General features: G+C 44.8%; 1 protein-coding gene across 7 annotated transcripts in view; it reads right to left on the bottom strand.

Moving 5' to 3' along the window:
* SFXN2 (sideroflexin 2) overlaps positions 1 to 17,344 on the bottom strand; it is a 46,536-nt gene that overhangs the window by 17,851 nt on the left and 11,341 nt on the right. For all 7 annotated transcript variants that reach the window (XR_008318907.1, XM_053306326.1, XM_053306322.1 and 4 more), the window contains 5 exons: positions 15,108 to 15,272; positions 13,979 to 14,149; positions 10,549 to 10,647; positions 8,055 to 8,130; positions 5,908 to 5,993 (listed from right to left, as the gene is read on the bottom strand). Coding sequence is in view for 6 of the 7 variants with exons in the window: in XM_053306322.1 (XP_053162297.1) it covers positions 5,908 to 5,993; positions 8,055 to 8,130; positions 10,549 to 10,647; positions 13,979 to 14,149; positions 15,108 to 15,272 (597 nt within the window). In the remaining variant the exon portion in view is untranslated. The remainder of the gene's footprint in view (positions 1 to 5,907; positions 5,994 to 8,054; positions 8,131 to 10,548; positions 10,648 to 13,978; positions 14,150 to 15,107; positions 15,273 to 17,344) is intronic.

A 17,344-nucleotide genomic window follows, 5' to 3' on the forward strand; every position in this document is an offset into this window, starting at 1 on the left:
GTCAGGCCATATATAAGCTAAAGAAAGAAAGAAAGAAAGAAAGAAAGAAAGAAAGAAAGAAAGAAAGAAAGAAAGCGATTATTTAAAATAGAATATATATTTAAATTATTTAAATTTACAATTTAAATATATAATAAAAACAAAAACAGAATAAAACCAAAACAAATTCACAGAATAAAAACAATTAATTTAAAATTAATTTTAATTAAAAGCCTGAAACCGGTGCATCTTGAGGGTCTTTCTAAAAGCAATCAGAGATGGAGAATTTCTTATTCTGACAGGGAGCGTATGCCCTGGGGCAGCCAGAGAGACATTTATCAATGTAGCAATGATTTATAAATATATCAATCTGTCAATACATATTTTATCTCTATAGTTCTCAGCCCTTCATTTGCTATGCAATTATGAACATTAGTGGTGGGGCTAGAACCCCCAAACGGCCCAATGCAACTTCAGTTAAAAGTTTTTCTAGATTCCCAGTCTTAGAATATACTGTGACATCATCATGCAGTACCATCAGGAAAGACACTCTAGAATCTAAGGCATGATCCTGCAGTTTTATCGAACCCAAACACACCCCTCACTTTCGTAGTCCCCTCCTAATCACACAGCTTAAGTGTTTAGGAAGCTAAGGCTCTATTTTTCAACTAAATTTATGAGAAGAAATTTCTCACAACCTCCTGCCAAGACACTAGGCAATGTGCAACTACGAATGTGATGAATATTTATACACCACTTTTCAACAAAAGTCCCCCAAGCGGTTTACAAACAAACAAATAAGGCTCTCTGTCCCCAAAGGGCTCACAACCTAAAAAAGAAACATGATAGACGCCAGCCACAGCCACTGGAAGGATGCTGTGCTGCAGATAGATTGGGCCAGTTGCTCTTCCCCTGTTAAATAAAGAGAATCACCATTTTAAAAAGGTGCCTCTTTGCTCAGTTAGCAGGGGACTGAATTAAATTCTAGGAAGTGAATTAAATTTCTTGCAGGTCCCGATGTCCATAATATAAGGAATATTATATTGCTGGAAAGGGGTATCTTCCTTCCTGCTCTTGCTGCCCAAGCTGACAGAACATGTGGAGCCAATTCAATAGTGCACTGCTGCTCCCTAGTGGTTCCTGTCAAGAATATGAACTGCATGTCTCTAAGCAATGGTTCTTAATGTGGGGTACGCCTGATAAAATGTGGCTGGAGATGCTGGGAGTTGTAGTTCAGCAACATCTTGGGTCCAGGCTATTTGAGAGAGCGCCTCCTTTGTCATAAACCATGCCACCTGTTATGATCTTCTGGAGAGATCAGGTTATGGTTGCCACCGGCTCATTTGGTGGCAACCCAGAACTGGGTTTTCTTTGTGGCTACCCCAGAGCTTTGGAATATGCTCCCTGCTGAAATAAGAGCATCTCCTTCTCTGTTTGTTTTCAGGAAGAACCTCAAGACTCTCCTGTTTTCACAGAATTAATTAGAATTAATTTTGATTAATTAGAATTAATTTTAATTAATTAGAATTAATTTTAATAATTTTAAAAACGTGTTTTAATAATTATTTTATCCTCTTGTTTTTATAGTCATGTATTTCAATTTGTGACTTTTAAAAATTTTATATTTTGTACACCACCTAGAGATGTACATATCAGGTGGTATAAAAATATGATAAATAAACAAACAACATATGGCGGACTCCACGTTAAGAACCACTGCTCTAAAGAATCCAAGGATTATATATAAAATATATTCAGCAATATTAAAAAAATTATGGAACTGTGTAAAAAGTATGTGCAGGAGGGAGTTTGACTGACAGGGAAGGTGCCGCAGACAGAGAAACTCTGCTTAGAATGCAGGAGGGGAGGAGGGAGAGAGAACGAGAGAGCACAGTTAGAGAACAGTTGGAAGTTAACTTTGGATGCAACCCTATGTGTTTGTATCGTATGTTTGTTACAGAATAGCTTCTAGCTTAAAGGCAAAATTGATCACCACAAGCCACAGAAAACATTTTGTAGCCAACTTCAGCTCAACTGGGAAATTCCAAAAGAAGGTGGTGTCTCGGAAAGGTTATTGATTAAAGGTGGCCAATGTTTACTTTTCAAACCCTCTCCAAATAATCTACTTTTGCTCCTATAACCTTGGTTAAAAATAACAAAGCTCCAATCAAGTGTTTTCTAAGCAGAATTATCCCCTGCCACATTTAAAGATATTTTTTAATATGGGGGGGGGGAGAACCCACTTTAGAAGTAGCGTTCCCTGTAGCAGGGATTCTCAGATGTTGCTGACTACAACTCTCACAATCCCCAGCGGCAATGTCCTTTGGCTGGGCATTATGGGAGTTGTAATCAACAACGTCTGGGAATCCATGCTACAGGGAACACTGCCTAGAAGACTACCAGCTACTTCGCAGGTGCTGGCTGCAAGGGAAAACAGGAATAGTGATGCAAGTGAGGCAGAAAACACAGCATGGCATACCAGCATAACATTTGCAGGCCATGCCCATATAGGTTTCAGTGCTTGCTGAGCTTCTCTTTTGAGTGCAGAGGGCTGTGCCTTGCCAAAAATATTCCCCCAAAGAGTAATTTCTGAATATATACAAAAAGCTATCTGAGCATGTGCAAGAGTTGGGGGATGGGTGGTTTCACATCTCTCTTAAATATTCACTATGCAAGCAGGAGTACTCTTGGAGGTTCATGTACTTCCAGTAAAATCAACCATGCACCATTGGGAGCTGAAACCTTGGGTAAGTGGTGCTTACCTAAAGAGAGTGCTCATTTTAGTAAAGTGTAGCCCGTTTATACAGCTGCTGTGAAACAGGAAACATCAGCCGGTGGCATTTTTACTTGCATTTGGCAACCATAGGGGGAGCTACTGAAGAGCAGGGACACGGTTGTTTTTGTCTCTGTGCTGGCAGTATGCTTCACCTTTGCGATTTGTTATTAGAAGGTACTTCCCAGCACCTATAGCAACAGCAACACTACCACAAACACTACCATGCCCACTTTCCTTCTCTAGAGGGAAGGGGAAGTGGGGCTTGGGCAGCAAAGGATGTCCTGTCAATACACTCCGGGAGTTACATGAGCCATTTGTGCAGATGGGGGGGGGTGTGAGGTGGGGAGCAGTTTCCCTAAGGAGCAGGTAAGCAGTCCTTACCTGCTCTGCTGCCACCCCGCCGCTTTCCTGGGCGTGGCGCTTGCTCAAGCAAAGGCTGTGTGCAGCTGCGGCGCTGTTCCCTGCAGGCTGCACGTGGCATTCACTCAAGCGAGTGCCGCACTCAGAAAAGCAGCGGAGCAGGTAAGGGCCTGCTTACCTGCTCCTTAAGGGAACCACTCCCCGCCCTGCCAAACTGATTTGACAGTGGGCACCCAAGCTGGTTCGGTGCCTCCCAAAGGAGGTGCAGATGTAAAACAGCCATCCATTATTTTAGGACCTCCACACTTTACTACTATAATGCTGACATTTTCATTGTAAACCGTTAAAACTAGTGCTCCCAACCAGTGGTACTCCAGACCAGGGATTCTCAACGTTGGGTCCCCAGATGTTATTAGACTTCAACTCCCATAATCCCCAGGCCCAGTGTCCTTTGGCTGGAGATTATGGGAGTTGAAGTCCAATAACATTTGGGGACCCAACACTGAGAATCCCTGCTCCAGACATTGCTGAACTACAACTCCCATCATCCCCAGCTACAATTTATTATGGCTGGGGAAGATGGGAGTTGTAGTTCAGCAACAGCTGGAGTACCACTGGTTTGGAACCACTGAATTAAAAGATCCACAACATTACATGACATCACAGCGGTACAAGCAATGACTAGGGCTTGACTGGAGGAAATAGCAGCAGACAGTTTTTAGTCTATTATATAATCTGTCATACATGGGATGTGATATATTCTGCATGGGGCTGTTCTTGAAGAATTGTCAGAAATTCCAGGTGGCGCAGAACGTAGGAGCCTGCTTTCTGGCGGGGATCAAGATATTGAGATCATGTGTTTTCCTGCCCATTATTGTATACAGTATCTCATTTCTGAGCAGGTCAATCCTGACTGCCTTACACTGTATGTTTCATGAGACTAATCAAGTTATAATTTTAGCTTTCTCATCTAAGGGTGGATGCAGATAACCCATTTATATGGCAATTAAGTTCTTCACAATTGAACTTCTCTTCTACTAATGGTTGCTGCTTGGACATAATGAAAAGGCAGTCATGGAGATAACCATAAATTGATTGGCATTTTGCATAACCATAACTGCATCATCATATGTAATAAAAAGCGTAATGAGAATTCATTCTAGCAGAACGGAGTTCTCAACTGGTCTCAGAATCACTGATGTCCTAATTACCCTACTGACCCAGACCTTATGCTGTCTTGCAGATTACAAAATAGATAAAAACAGAGTGCTGCCTGGTAGCTGTAAGTAGCCCTAGTCATTGGCTGTACTACTGTGGTGTCATGGAATTTGATTGAACTGCTTAAGGTACACACCTATAGAATGTTGACAATGAATGGAGCTTCTGTAAGAATAGCAAGAAGCCAGTTGACTAAGAGGAATACATTACATGAGGCCCAGGAATATAGGACGTTGTTGGCAAGAACGTGTAGAAGCAGGGAGGCTGAAAAGCAAATCTGGGAGGTAAGGGAGCTAAGGGAGGAGTCGTCAAGAAGAGTCAGAGCAAGTAATGATCTGAGAAGCAGCGAAAGGACGGATGGGTGGAATGGAAGAGGTAGATGCAAAATGTAAATGTAATAAATAAATAATGAAAAAGAGGCATGGAGCTGAGGAAAAGGGAGAAAGAGGGCGGTGGGGAAATAAAACTTTACATAGACTCTAAATCAGGGCTGCTCAATTTTGGCCCTTCAGCAGATGTTGGTCTACAACTCCCATAATCCCTGGCTACTGGCCACTGTGGCTAAGGATTTTGGGAGTTGTAGTCCAAAAACAGCTGGCGGGGGGCAAAATTTAGCAGCTCTGATCTAAATAGATATTTAGCTGTATCCTGATAACAGAAAGGGAGTGAGCAGTGTAGGGAGAACAAGCACTGGGGCCAAAGTCAGCAACACCCACCTGGAAGTGAATAGGCAAGGGAGGCAGCCAAATCCTGGTTTTGCTGCATTTTGATCTAAGGGTGCATCTATACCAGCATTCACTTTTATCTCAGGACTAACCTTTAGCATATCCCTTATATGCATACTTCCTTCTCCTGAGAATCAAGGCTTAGACTTTTTTATCTCCCCCTTTTGATCAATAAATAATGGATTTGTATAATCAATGTGCACCCATATGCAGGAATGATTGAACTGATTCAGTCTGCACAAAAACGTATGGGGGCAGAGGTGGATACGGGACCTTGAGAAGAGATTGTGAAGTAGTTGGGTTGTAGAATCATGAGATAGCTAGGTTTTGTTCCTTGCTAAAAAGACATTAGACGAAATTAACAAAGTGTATAAATACATCTTGAACATCAGTTAGTCATGACTAACTTGTTTTATTGATTTTGATGGTGCTTAGTCATGATTAACTAGTCTGGATGCTGCCCAGACATCATATTAACATACAGTACTTCCCTTGGTTTGGGTCCCACATTTTAGACTTAGTGGGAAAAGGAAGTCCACAGAAATCTGTTCTATGAGGTTAAATATCTTTCAGGCATAGTGGACCTTCCTTTCTGGTATGTTTTTATCCTGTTGTCTGTCCTGATATATAAATAATGGATTTGGGAAGCAGGTGTATGAGAATGAGCAAGGGAGTTATTAGGTACAGGTACAGGTGTCCTGGCTCCCAGGCAGATGCCTTCTCCACCAGGTAACTCTCACTCTCCTCCTAACTGAAGGTCCGTGTTATGCATTTCTGGCAAAGTGTCTCACTGTTAGGCTCCACGTTCACCCCTCCTCCCTCCTTAAAGGTCCCTTAGGATGGACTTACTGCTGCCTCATCAAGGGAATATTCACGCAGTTAGCAGCAGCTACTGCTGCAAAGGGAACCCAACGGGCAACGAGGGAGGGGGCTCTCTGTGTGGAGAAAGAAACTGCAGTTAGGAACAGGACCAACAGAATCCTGCAGGCTTTTAGAACAATAGGGATGTTCAAGGTAGGATGCAGTGGCTATGCTGTGTGGATGTCATGGGCAGAGGATCCTTAAAGCCCATATAATATTGGATTAAGGATTCCCAGCCTTGGGTCCTCAGACATTGTTGGACTACAACTCCCATCATCCACTGCACAACAGCCAAGGATTGCTCCAGGTTTTTGTGCACTCTTGGACAACAGAACTTCACTGGGCCACTTCTTTTGCACCACCCCTTCCTCCTCTAACTTCACCCTTACAATCTGTGACAATGCAAAAAGACCTCAATGCTGCTTTTAAAATGACTATTCTTGGGACCAACTTAACTTCAGAAAAAAATGTTAGTTGCAAGTAAATGGCATGACTACATGGAACCTCCATGTTCAGAAGCAGTATACCTTTGAAAAACAGTTTAATTGAAAATAATCTCAAGAAGTTCTTGTTCTTTCTAGGGCTCATGCAAGTGAACAACAGCACGTTTTCCTGATAAAGAACATTAAACATTACCTGGCCAAAGCTCTACTAAAAAAAACCCCTAAAACACACACACACAAAGGTGCAAGCTGATGAGGGAGAGAGAGGGGAGTAACAACCCAGAAGCCAGATGGGTGAGAACGAAGCATAAGAACATAAGAATAGCCCTGCTGGATCAGGCTCAAGGCCCGTCTAGTCCAGCACCCCATTTCACATAGCGGCCCAACAGATGCATTTCAGAAGTTCACAGGCAGGGGGTGAGGGCTTGGCCCCTCTCCTGCCATTGCTCCCCTGCAACTGGTATTTCACGGCATTTTGCCTCTGAGGTTGGAGGGGAGGGGGGGTACCATTGCTAAAGCAACAGCATTGCATTTCCTCAAGGGCCAGGTATCTCTGGGGGCAGAGGTCCCTGCTGTACCTGTCAGGAGGTAGTGAGTGACAGAGATGTCAAGGAAGAGGAGAGGAACCCACTTTCCTCTGGAGCAGAGATGATGGGTGAGCTCAGAGAGGCTAGTGTGGGCAACTCAGCCCAGTGAGTATCTGCACAGGCAGAGGGAACCTGGCCGGTTTTGTGAGGGGAGGGCACAGGAGGGGGTGGACAAGCTTCCACCAACACACTTGGATGTGCCACCTACGTTTGCTGCTTCCCTGCCTCTCTCACCTCATGTTGCATTGCTACTAGGTGGGTGGGAGCGGCTGTTAAGGTGAGCAGTGTGGCTTTGGGCTGTGCCACAATTGGGAGCTGTAGCGCATGCACACACTCTCATGCGCAACAACTTCCTTTCCCAGCACAAGCTGAGTCGAAGCAGGCTGGCTGGGGCTGCAAGAGGAGAATCATTGTGAGGTGGGAGAGCAGAGCAGGGGCCCTTGAAGGTCCGTGGGCGGGCGGCCAGCACCCTGCCTGGTCCACCTCTGCAACTGACCTTGAGAGCAGCCAAAGCCAGAAAGGAAGGAAACACTTTGTGTCCAAAGTAGGTAGCTTACAAGGATGGGAGACACTCCCAGCGTCCCAAAAACTAATATTTGGTTTTGTTCCCCCCGCCCCTGCCAATCAGTAGGAGTCATGGAGGACAGGACTCCAGATCAGGAACATGGTGTGTGGGGAGGCTTTAACTCTTCACCCTTATCTCAGTCCCAATTTGCATCAGGCTCCCCCACAGAAATTTGTCCCAAGAGGAAAGCTTGCATTAGCATCAATGGTAGCTTTCCTCTTGGGGCAAGTAGCAGCCACTGGTGTGTGTGTGTGTGTGTGTGTGTGTGTGTGTGTGTGTGTGTGTGTGTGTGTGTGTGTGTAATGGACTAGGACCATGATGGGGGTTAAGGCCTCTCTTCCCTCCATGCTGTGGCACCAATCTGGATCAGAGCCCTCCAGTTTGCGGGGGGGGCGGGGGGAGCCAAAGTACATCAGCTCTAATGACATACCTAACATAACAAGTAACTTGGTTTGCTAATAACTCTAACATGCAGAATGGAGATGCAGTTTCTGCCTCCTCCTCAGCTCTTCCCTCCTGCGGAACATTTTATGGCAGTACCTTGGTGTAAAGGTTGAGTCCCACGGCGGTTGCCAAGGCAGTGCTGGTGGCAGTGACATAAGCAACTCCAGTTTGCCTGCAGTCATTCAGAGGGGATACAGAGCCAATTTCAGTCCAGAGGTTGTGTAACAAAAGGGCTCATTCAACATAGTACCAATTTAATTATTGCTGGCAAATTTATTCACTTACCATATTTATCCACACCCCCTCAAACACAGAGGTTAAATACAGTTTATACCTGTATTTACCCCAAAGGAACAGGACTCTGAATTTTAAGATGAAAAGAACTTGGGGGGAAACTAGTCTTGGATTCAGGTAAATGCAGTATTTATACTGTAGGGCACTGGGCACTTCTTTCTAAAGTCTTTATCTTATAAAAGGATTATAGGGGCCAGGAGCCTCTGCTTGCCATCCGTGCACTGTGGCTTCTCACAACAGAGAGGAGATACAGAAAGACAGGCCCAGCATCAGCAGGTGACACCCTCAGGCCCATCATGTGGGAGTAGCCCACTGCTGATGCCTGGCCTCTTTAAATCCTTCCGCGGGGCTGATGAGCTGGAAATTGGAATTCAGCCTTCCAGGTGCTTTCTCCATCTAAAGAAAGCCTGACACTCTCTCTGTCCCTTCACCTCAACTCAACTTCCCCTCCTTGATGAGGTGGGGAAAGTGGTGGCAGCCACCAGGCACTTTTGCTGCCCCCTCATCCTCCTCTTTTCATTGCCCTCAACAGGCAGAGAAAGGAGGAGACGGAGAGGGGCCGTTAAAGTGGAGGCAGCTGCTGACATCAGAGGCAGGGGGCGTGGCTGGGGCGCGAGGGTTCTTTGAACCCGTCTGCGCTATGGTGGCTCCGCTGCTGGCTCTGAGTGCTCCAACTGCCCTGTGCTTTCACTGCTCCTCTTCTCACCGCCACTATTCCCCATTTCATGCTGGCCCTCCTCCTCCTGACTGGTATGCCGGGAGTGGCGGTCAGGTCACTGAGCGCACGTTACCCAAGGCCTCATCAACCCTGGAGTCAGTCCTGTGGAAAGACACTTCCAGCTCTGTTCCCTTCCAAGGCAGTGTGGGAAGTTGAGAACAGCTGTGAATGGCTGTGGACTGAGCATTCCATTATCCATGAGCAATCACAATTCCCACTTCAGGTGGACACGATATCCCTTTTCCTTGTTCTTAGCAGTGAAGCCAGGAGGATAAACAAGCTGTGAATGAGTGACATAGGAACTGAAAAGGACAGTTCAGGGGCTGACCTGACAAGAGTGGATAAGACTTCCAACTGAGCTTCCACATCAGCCTCTTTCTAATAACTTTGGCTCTTGGGAGAGATTATTATTATTAATCATCATCATCATCATCATCATCTTTATTTGCTAGCTGTCCCATAACAAATTGTTCTCTGAGTGGCTCACAACACTACAGTAGAAAACATCTAATAAAAACACATAGAATAAGACTAACAAATCACAACACAAAATTTTAAAAATACAAGATACAAAACATTTTAAAAACCATTATTTAAAATCTATTTTTAAAAGCCTGAGTGAACAGAAAAGTCTTAACCTGACATCTAAAAGAACAAATGATGGTGCCAAGAAAGCCTCACTGGGGAGGCTATTCCATAGACAGGGTGCCATCACCGAAAAGACGAATGTGTGCAGCTCCCAGCCGAGCTCCCTCACTAGAGGCTAATGGTGCAGTATTTTCAAAGACATATGGGGGATACCCCATACACTTTTGGGGGACTTGGTGCATTTTCACACTACCTCCTGTGGCTGACATACCGAGAGAAATAGCTCTAAGTCATCCCATTGACATTCAAAGGACAAGTTAAGAATTCTTAATCCAATGGGACGGCTTTGAGTCATTTTCCTCACTATGTCAGCCTGTGACTCTAGTCTAGAGCAAGGGTTCTTAATCTGGTTCCATTGACTGCCTGGGTGTCCATGGAGTAGGCCCAGCTGGAAAATCTTTGCTTTAATTTACTTCTTGCCGAGCCAGAATAAAGTTTTTGAAGATAACCATCCTGAGTATTTATTTTTTCTCTAACCTTTACTGGAGCTTATGGAAATATATACATGGATTTGGGAGTCCATGGCAGTCCTTGAGGAGCTGGGGAGTCCAGAAGTGCAAAGAGGTAAAGAACCCCTACTCTAGTGCCTTGAAAATGACACACAATCCAGCCAGATGCACACAGAGGTAAGATTATAAGGACTGTACCCCTCTGGATTCTACCCCCTGAACCTCTAACAACACTATGCTCTACTCCTGGGTGCCAGCTTGAGAAGTGCTATGTATCTATCCACCTGCTAGGACACAATGACAAATGGATGCATGGCCCTTTGCCCATATTATCTGGTTGTCCAGAGCATAAAGGACAATTCCCAGTTGTTTATCCAACCGATACCACACGTCCTAGCTAAAGCTAGGCCAGCTAAGCTGATACACTGGGAAGTAGAAGCAGAGAGACTGTGCCATCACGTAACTCCGACAGGGTACTCACTTGAGTGAGATGGGACTGGCAGCATTCCGGTTGGTGTAGTTCACAATGGCATTGAAAGACTGATTCACCCACTGCCAGAAAACAACAGCTGGGACCGTCCTGTAAGAAAATGAAGAGGGTGAGAAAACAGGCCTTGGCATCAGACTAAGTATGTGTATCCATCCCAACAGCCAGCAGTGGTACAGCTGCTGTTATTCCTTGTTTTAACCCAAGGAGCTCACCCTTTTCAGACACTGACTGCCTCCTCTTCAATAACATTTGTATTTATACTGAATCCATATTAACAGCTGATTATCATATGCCATAATCAAATAATACCAACTTTCATTTAAAATAACACAGATAATGCATCTGTGTCTTCCTGCCCCCACCATGTTCGACCCATTAGGCAAAGAACTGTATCTGTTTCCTTGAATTCATTACCAGTTGTTTGTCTGAAGAACAGGCACAGATAGTTTTAGATTAGACACCCAGTGCTATCTGACTAGCCTGATTATACCAAGGGGAAAAATGGGTGCAAAGTACAGGCTACCTAGACACTCACCTCATCTCTTCTCCCCTCTCTTCAAAAGCCCTTTTCACTGCAAGGAGTATGTCCCCGAGAGCTGCTGCAATCTTCAGGGGCATATTCCTGCCAGCAAAGAGGGCTTCTGGAGGCAGGAGAGAGAAGCAAAAGTCACATCCCCTTCCTTTTCTGCCCATGCTGGGTTGTGGAGCAAGGATTCAACACAGCTATTCTGCAGCCACTTTGAGAGGGCAGAGCCTTTCCTCCACCCTTGTAGAAATATATATATATGTATGTATTTGTTTATTTCGGCCCAAGGCCAGCATAAATACAAGAAAAAGAAACAACAACAACAATACATAAAATACATAAAACATTAATACCTTCAAATACCGTATACATGACTGATTTCATTCAAATGAAACCGGTTAATCTGAAATGCACAGCCCAGCATCTTGTGCCTCAGTCACTCTAAACTGAATCTTGGTTGCTATGAAAAAAATTTCTGCTACCCTCCTGTAAACATACTCTGACTTAGCAGTAAGCAGAAAAAGGACCTTGTCCCCATCAGAAGGGCAATTATAATTGTAATGAATTAATAGAGGGGAGAGAAGCTTTCCCCTTAATTCAGTATAAAATCTACATTTCAGCATCAGATGTTCCATAATCTCTAGGGGTGTGCACGGAACTGCCAAACTGCGGTCCGGCACTGGGGTGGGGGGTGGCTTTAAGAGCAGGGGAAGGGTTTACTTACCCCTCCCACCACTTTCCTGCTCTGGCACCATAATTTCAGTAGTAATTGGGGCGGCAGGATACCTCCCTGCTGCCCCTTCCCCGCTGTCGCTATGAAAAACTCCCAGGAGTCATTTATGCGCACGCACGTTGTGCGCGCACTTCATGTCTCTGTGACGTGCGCACGTGCAAAGGACTCCTGGGAGTTTTTCATAGCGACAGCAGGGAAGGGGCAGCAGGGAGGTATCCTGCCGCCCCAATGACTACTGAAATTATGGCGCCAGAGCGGGAAAGCAGCGGGAGGGGTAAGTAAACCCTCTCCCTGCTCTTAAAGGCACCCCCCACCCGAACCGGACTGCCCAGGTCCGGACCGGTCCGGAGGCCTTTACAATGGCCTCCGGACCGGTCCAGGCCCATCCCTAATAGTCTCCACTTCACCGTTCTGGCAGGGGCATAATCTTTGATCATAGGGCACCTTCCCGAAGCGTCCTTCCAAGACCGCCGATAGAAATATGTGGGCCAATAAAGATGATTGACAGGTACTGGAATAAACAGGGTCCAAGTCCCTTCAGAAGTTTTTTGAGTTATGGAGATGTATGGAATGTCAGGTGTCCTATGACCTGGATACAACTATGTGGTGAGAATCCCACATTTTTAAAATCTTATTTTCTTCTCTCTCTCTCTCCTTCAAAAGGAACCAGAATCCCATTTTATTTGGGAAATGGGAAAAGAAAATGGGAGGCAATGTCACAAGACCACCTTCTTCTGCAGGAAGTATGGACAGGAACTGGGCCATTAGTTCTTGCCTCAGGTGAATGAGCAGATCCAGATTCTAAATTCTGCTACTGTCCTACTCAAATCACTGCTGGCCTTCAAAGTCGTTTATGTTGTTTGGTTAATCCCAAGAGTTCACATGGCTGTGACTACCCCGTATCAGGTCCCAGCCTTGAGTCTCCAGGTATAGCCAGGGATGTGTGTATCCCAAAATTGTGTTCACGTACAGAATTCAGCATCCTGAATAAATATGTTTTAAATGTAGTTTCAGATTTCTGACTGCAAAGACAGGTCTGAAAGCTTGTGGTCAAAGGTGGGAGAGAGCAAGAGAACGATGACTAGTGATCAGAGGACATTGGTTCAGTGCGTCGAATAGTTCCTTCCTCCTCTCTATCACCGGCAAAGGCAGAATGATGCAATATTTTAAAATGCTAATTCGAATAATTTATGCAGGTCACAGAGGTACCCTGGGGAAGTTTTTGGTGTTTTTTTTAATGAAGCATGTGCACATTTAAGCACAGACTCTAATAAGCCTGGGGTCTGCCTAACTGGCCCAGGCATAACATTTGCCTCTTTTCAGACCTTGCCCAGTCTCCCCTGATCACCACTAGTGTCAGTTTCCTGTTGTTGCTTTTTTAACAGATGCACACAGAGCTAAAGATTAATTGCCCAAAAGATGTTTCACTGCAGATGCAGTAGGCACCCCTTCAGCAGCCGCAAGCTATTATTGCAAACAAATCCAGAAAAAGAACAAATGGTAATAAGCAGAGACACTGTAGTGTAAGGCTACTAAGAGACAGCATTAAAAGCTATGTTGAGATACCCAAGAAGAATAAATATCCAGTGTTCTTTCTCTCATAGTAGTCATCAGACAGGCAAAGCAGCAAATTTAAGTGAGCAGGAAGAGGGGGGAAAGGGGCTCTCAGAAGCTCAGCAAAACCACTACAGGTGGCCCTTGGTATCCGTGGTCCCAACCTCTGAGGTTTCGCTTATCTGAAGCTGGGCAACAGAGACCTCACCTTGTTATCTGCAGTTCTTTTAAAAAGGCAAAATTTGCCTATCTGCTGTTGCTGTGTGCCCGAAAGTGACTTCTGATGTAATTTCCGGCCATCATTTTGCAGAATGGAGCCATTTTGTGGCTCTTTCTTTTTAAACCCCACCCCCCATTTTTGTGTGGAATAATCAGAGGGGTTGCGGGGGGGTGTGTGCATTGCTGGACTGCTGGAGACCTGGAGAGCATGGTACAGCACTTTCACTTATTTCTCCGTTTTAGCCTTTTTAAAATATCTAGGAACCTAGCCCCCACCCCACCCCCGCAATTCCATTGACTCAAGGTCTTGTTATCCGCGGTTTTGTTATCCATAGTTGTAGCCCAGAACAAACCCCCGTGGATAATGACGGCCACCTGTATTTCGTTACCTGTAGAACTGTAGCATGAAGCCAGTGATTGCCATTCCTCCGGGAACCTGAAATGACATCCTCCCTATCAAATTCATCTTCTCCCCAGAATCAGGGTGGAAAGCAGAGTCATAAAGCTTCTTGGCATAGAAAAGTTGCTCCTGGTTGGTTCCTGGGGGCACCATACCTGCCCTATAGACAGGAGAAAGACAATAACTGTCCAAGTTCCATCTTTTTAATAACTCTGTCTTCCCAGCAGAACAAGCTCCCACAAGTGATACACTGAAGTTCTGGAAGAAGCTTCCTGCAGAAGCAAATATGCTTGCAGACCAGGGATCTTAATACCACCAAAATCCTTTGCATATAGACAGGAGAATGGACCTTAACAGGTTTGGGCCTGGGATCCTAAGGGACCGCCTGCTCCCAAGGGTTGCTGCCCACTTGACGAGGTCATCTGAGGGGACTCTGAGGGATGCCGACAATGAGGGATGCTCGGCTGTCCCACACACAGGACAGGGCCTTCTCTGTTGCTGCCCCCAGACTCTGGAATGCTCTCCCAGTGGCTATTCGCTCCTCAGTCTCCATCACAGTTTTTAGAAAGTGTGTGAAATCTTGGCTTTTTACCCAGACTTTTATAGGATTGTCTCTACTGCTGCTTCTTTGTATGGTTATCTTATGCTTGTATTTTTTTAGTCAGATTTATGTTTTTATATTTTAGCTTAATATTTTAATTATGTAATTTTATAGTTTTATTTTAATTTTTGTGTGAACCACCTTGGGATTGTTTTAATGAAAGGTGGTATACAAATTTAACAATGAAACAAACAAACAACATTGAGAATCCTCGCCTTAATCTTACTCTGCAAGCATTTAAAATGCTCTTTATTCAAGGATTCCAAAACATCTCTAGGCTCTTTCCCAGCAGCAAGAGCAGGATAGAGAAATCCTGAACAGGTTTTCTTTACTGAAAGGGTCTACTCTCTCCAGAATGGGATGTCACACGCATTCATCGATTTGTAGTGCCAACACTCGCCTGCAGCAGAGACTTGTGCTTTACCCACGGTTTTATTAACAAAGTGGAATAAAGACTACACTTGGTTGATGCAAACATCGTAAACACTTTTGTTACAACAGCCTCCCACCTGCCTACCTGAAGCTCTCCACCAGCGCCTTCGCTGAGTCCAGTTCATGCTCTGACACCAGCAATGTCCTAGGGTCAGTGATGTTGAAAAAGTGTTTTACGCGTCCCATAAAAGTGTTCTGGTCCCAGCGAGGGGCATCAATGTTGAGCATGGTGACACTGGCTCTCATTTTACTGCAGAGTGGGGATGGGGAGAGAATTAACAGGTCAGTATGCAAGCTCTATGTGCTTTTCAATAGACTATAGTCGCCAAATGGTCATCCAGAGATGACTGCCCTTAAAAAAAAAAAATTAAAGGCACTGGGAAAGGATGCATTTGCTGTAACTCTTGCCCTGTTCTTTGTGCCCATCTTCTTCTCCCACCTGCTATGGGGAAAACTAGAGTTCTTCTTCCTATATCAAGCAGAAAAAAGGAGAAGGAGGCAAAACAAAGATGGGAGATAGCTGCCTTATGCAGAGTCAGACCACTGGACCATCTAGCTCAGTACTGTTGACACTGACTGGCAGCAGCTCTCCAAGGTTACAGGCAGGAGTCTCTCTCAGCTCTATCCGAAGATGCCATGGAGCGAATTTGAGATGCTCTTCCAATGAGCTATGGCTCCGTCCCTTCATGTGACTATCTCGCAGCACTCACATGTAGTCTCCCAACCAAATTCAAACTAAGGCAGACCCTGTTTAGCAAAGGGGACATTAATGCTTGCTATCACAAGACCAGCTCTTCTCCCAACAATTGTATACTATGTTTTAGAAAGACAGGCACCATCTCTATATGAAGATCTCACAACCCTCCTCAGGGCATGCATGAACCTTTACAAATATTTCAAAACTCACCCAGAGTCAATGGATCAACCTTTTCTGCAGCATACAATTACCACTCCGTCACAGCCTGCTACTTTCATTTGCTGTATTCAAGCCATGAATTTGGAAGAAGTGTTTTGTAGGATGTGACCCAGGAGAACAATGCAGCCACATTATACCTTGGAATGTGTACAGAGGGCAATCAATGCTTATGCTGCTATGGTTCCCCATTCCACCACAAATATGCACGAGCCCATCATGGCTACATTCCAGGATGCATGTACTCTGCAGGGGTCAGAAGTGTTGAGTGAGTGCATATGATCCCAGAAAAAAAGATTGATGCACTAATAGATACTTTGCCAGGCATATGAGTGACAATTATCATTATCAAAGTGTTTCTATGGTGGCAAAAGTGTTTGATGAACCTGCAGTCCAGTCAGTTCTTATACATTAGAAACCTGTAATACTGACATGTAGAAAACCCAAATTTTGCACAGACATGTGCCTGAAAAATGGAACAATTCATTTTGGTGGATAACATCATAACACCTTAAAAAGAAGTGTAAGTATTTGCAGGATAAATACTGAGTCACTAGCCTGGGAGGTAAGTAAGCAGATGGGGGTTTTGTGGTGCAGGGACAGCTAGGCTGTAAACAGGCCTGGGAGTTCAGACCCAGATGACAGGCAACAGTGGTGGTGGGAAAGAGGAAACCAGAATATCCAGAGAGATTCCAAGGGAACTATACTTTGGAGCTGTGCAACCTGGAAGGCCATATGAAATGCAAACTGAGCTGGTGAGCCAAGGTTGGTTCATAATCCTAGAATGTGACACTTTACAGAGGCAGTCATTGGGCCAATGCAAATCAGAAATCACTGGAAAGCAGTTAGGAATTCTGTGCAACTCCCACTCTGCAAAGACGTACTGCCAGTTTGCATAATTTGTTTGTTCTTGCTATGAACTTTGGCATGAACTAGACCACAAAATGAAGGTTCAGCCATAGAAAAATACTATGCATTGGAGGGGGCTCATTTCTTGCCTTTTTGTCCCCATGTTGTGTACTCAGCATGGAAGGAATCTACAATGTAGTCCCTGCTAGGACAACTAGCAGATAACAAATAAATGTAATGCATACTTTCTGTTCCATTTAGACAGCAGAACTGCTAATTATCAGCACAGAATTAGGCCTGACCACAATCAACAGTCGGCACTTATGCAAGTAGTCTGCCACAGGTCAGTAGTCACTGGCTGGAATGGATCTGGAATGATTAAAATTTCCATGGCAAGAAGGGTGCTTTCAGATAGAGATCTGCCTGAACTGCAGTTTGAAGCACTTTTAGGAAAATCAGAAAGGGAACTTTAAAGAAAAGGAGAGCAGATACTTACTGTTCTCTGCCACCCCTTCCAGCTTCCTGCATGCATGGGCACCATGTGCGTGCTGATGGCATGC

This window comes from Hemicordylus capensis, chromosome 3 (genome assembly GCF_027244095.1).
Source record: "Hemicordylus capensis ecotype Gifberg chromosome 3, rHemCap1.1.pri, whole genome shotgun sequence".
Taxonomy (NCBI): domain Eukaryota; kingdom Metazoa; phylum Chordata; class Lepidosauria; order Squamata; family Cordylidae; genus Hemicordylus; species Hemicordylus capensis.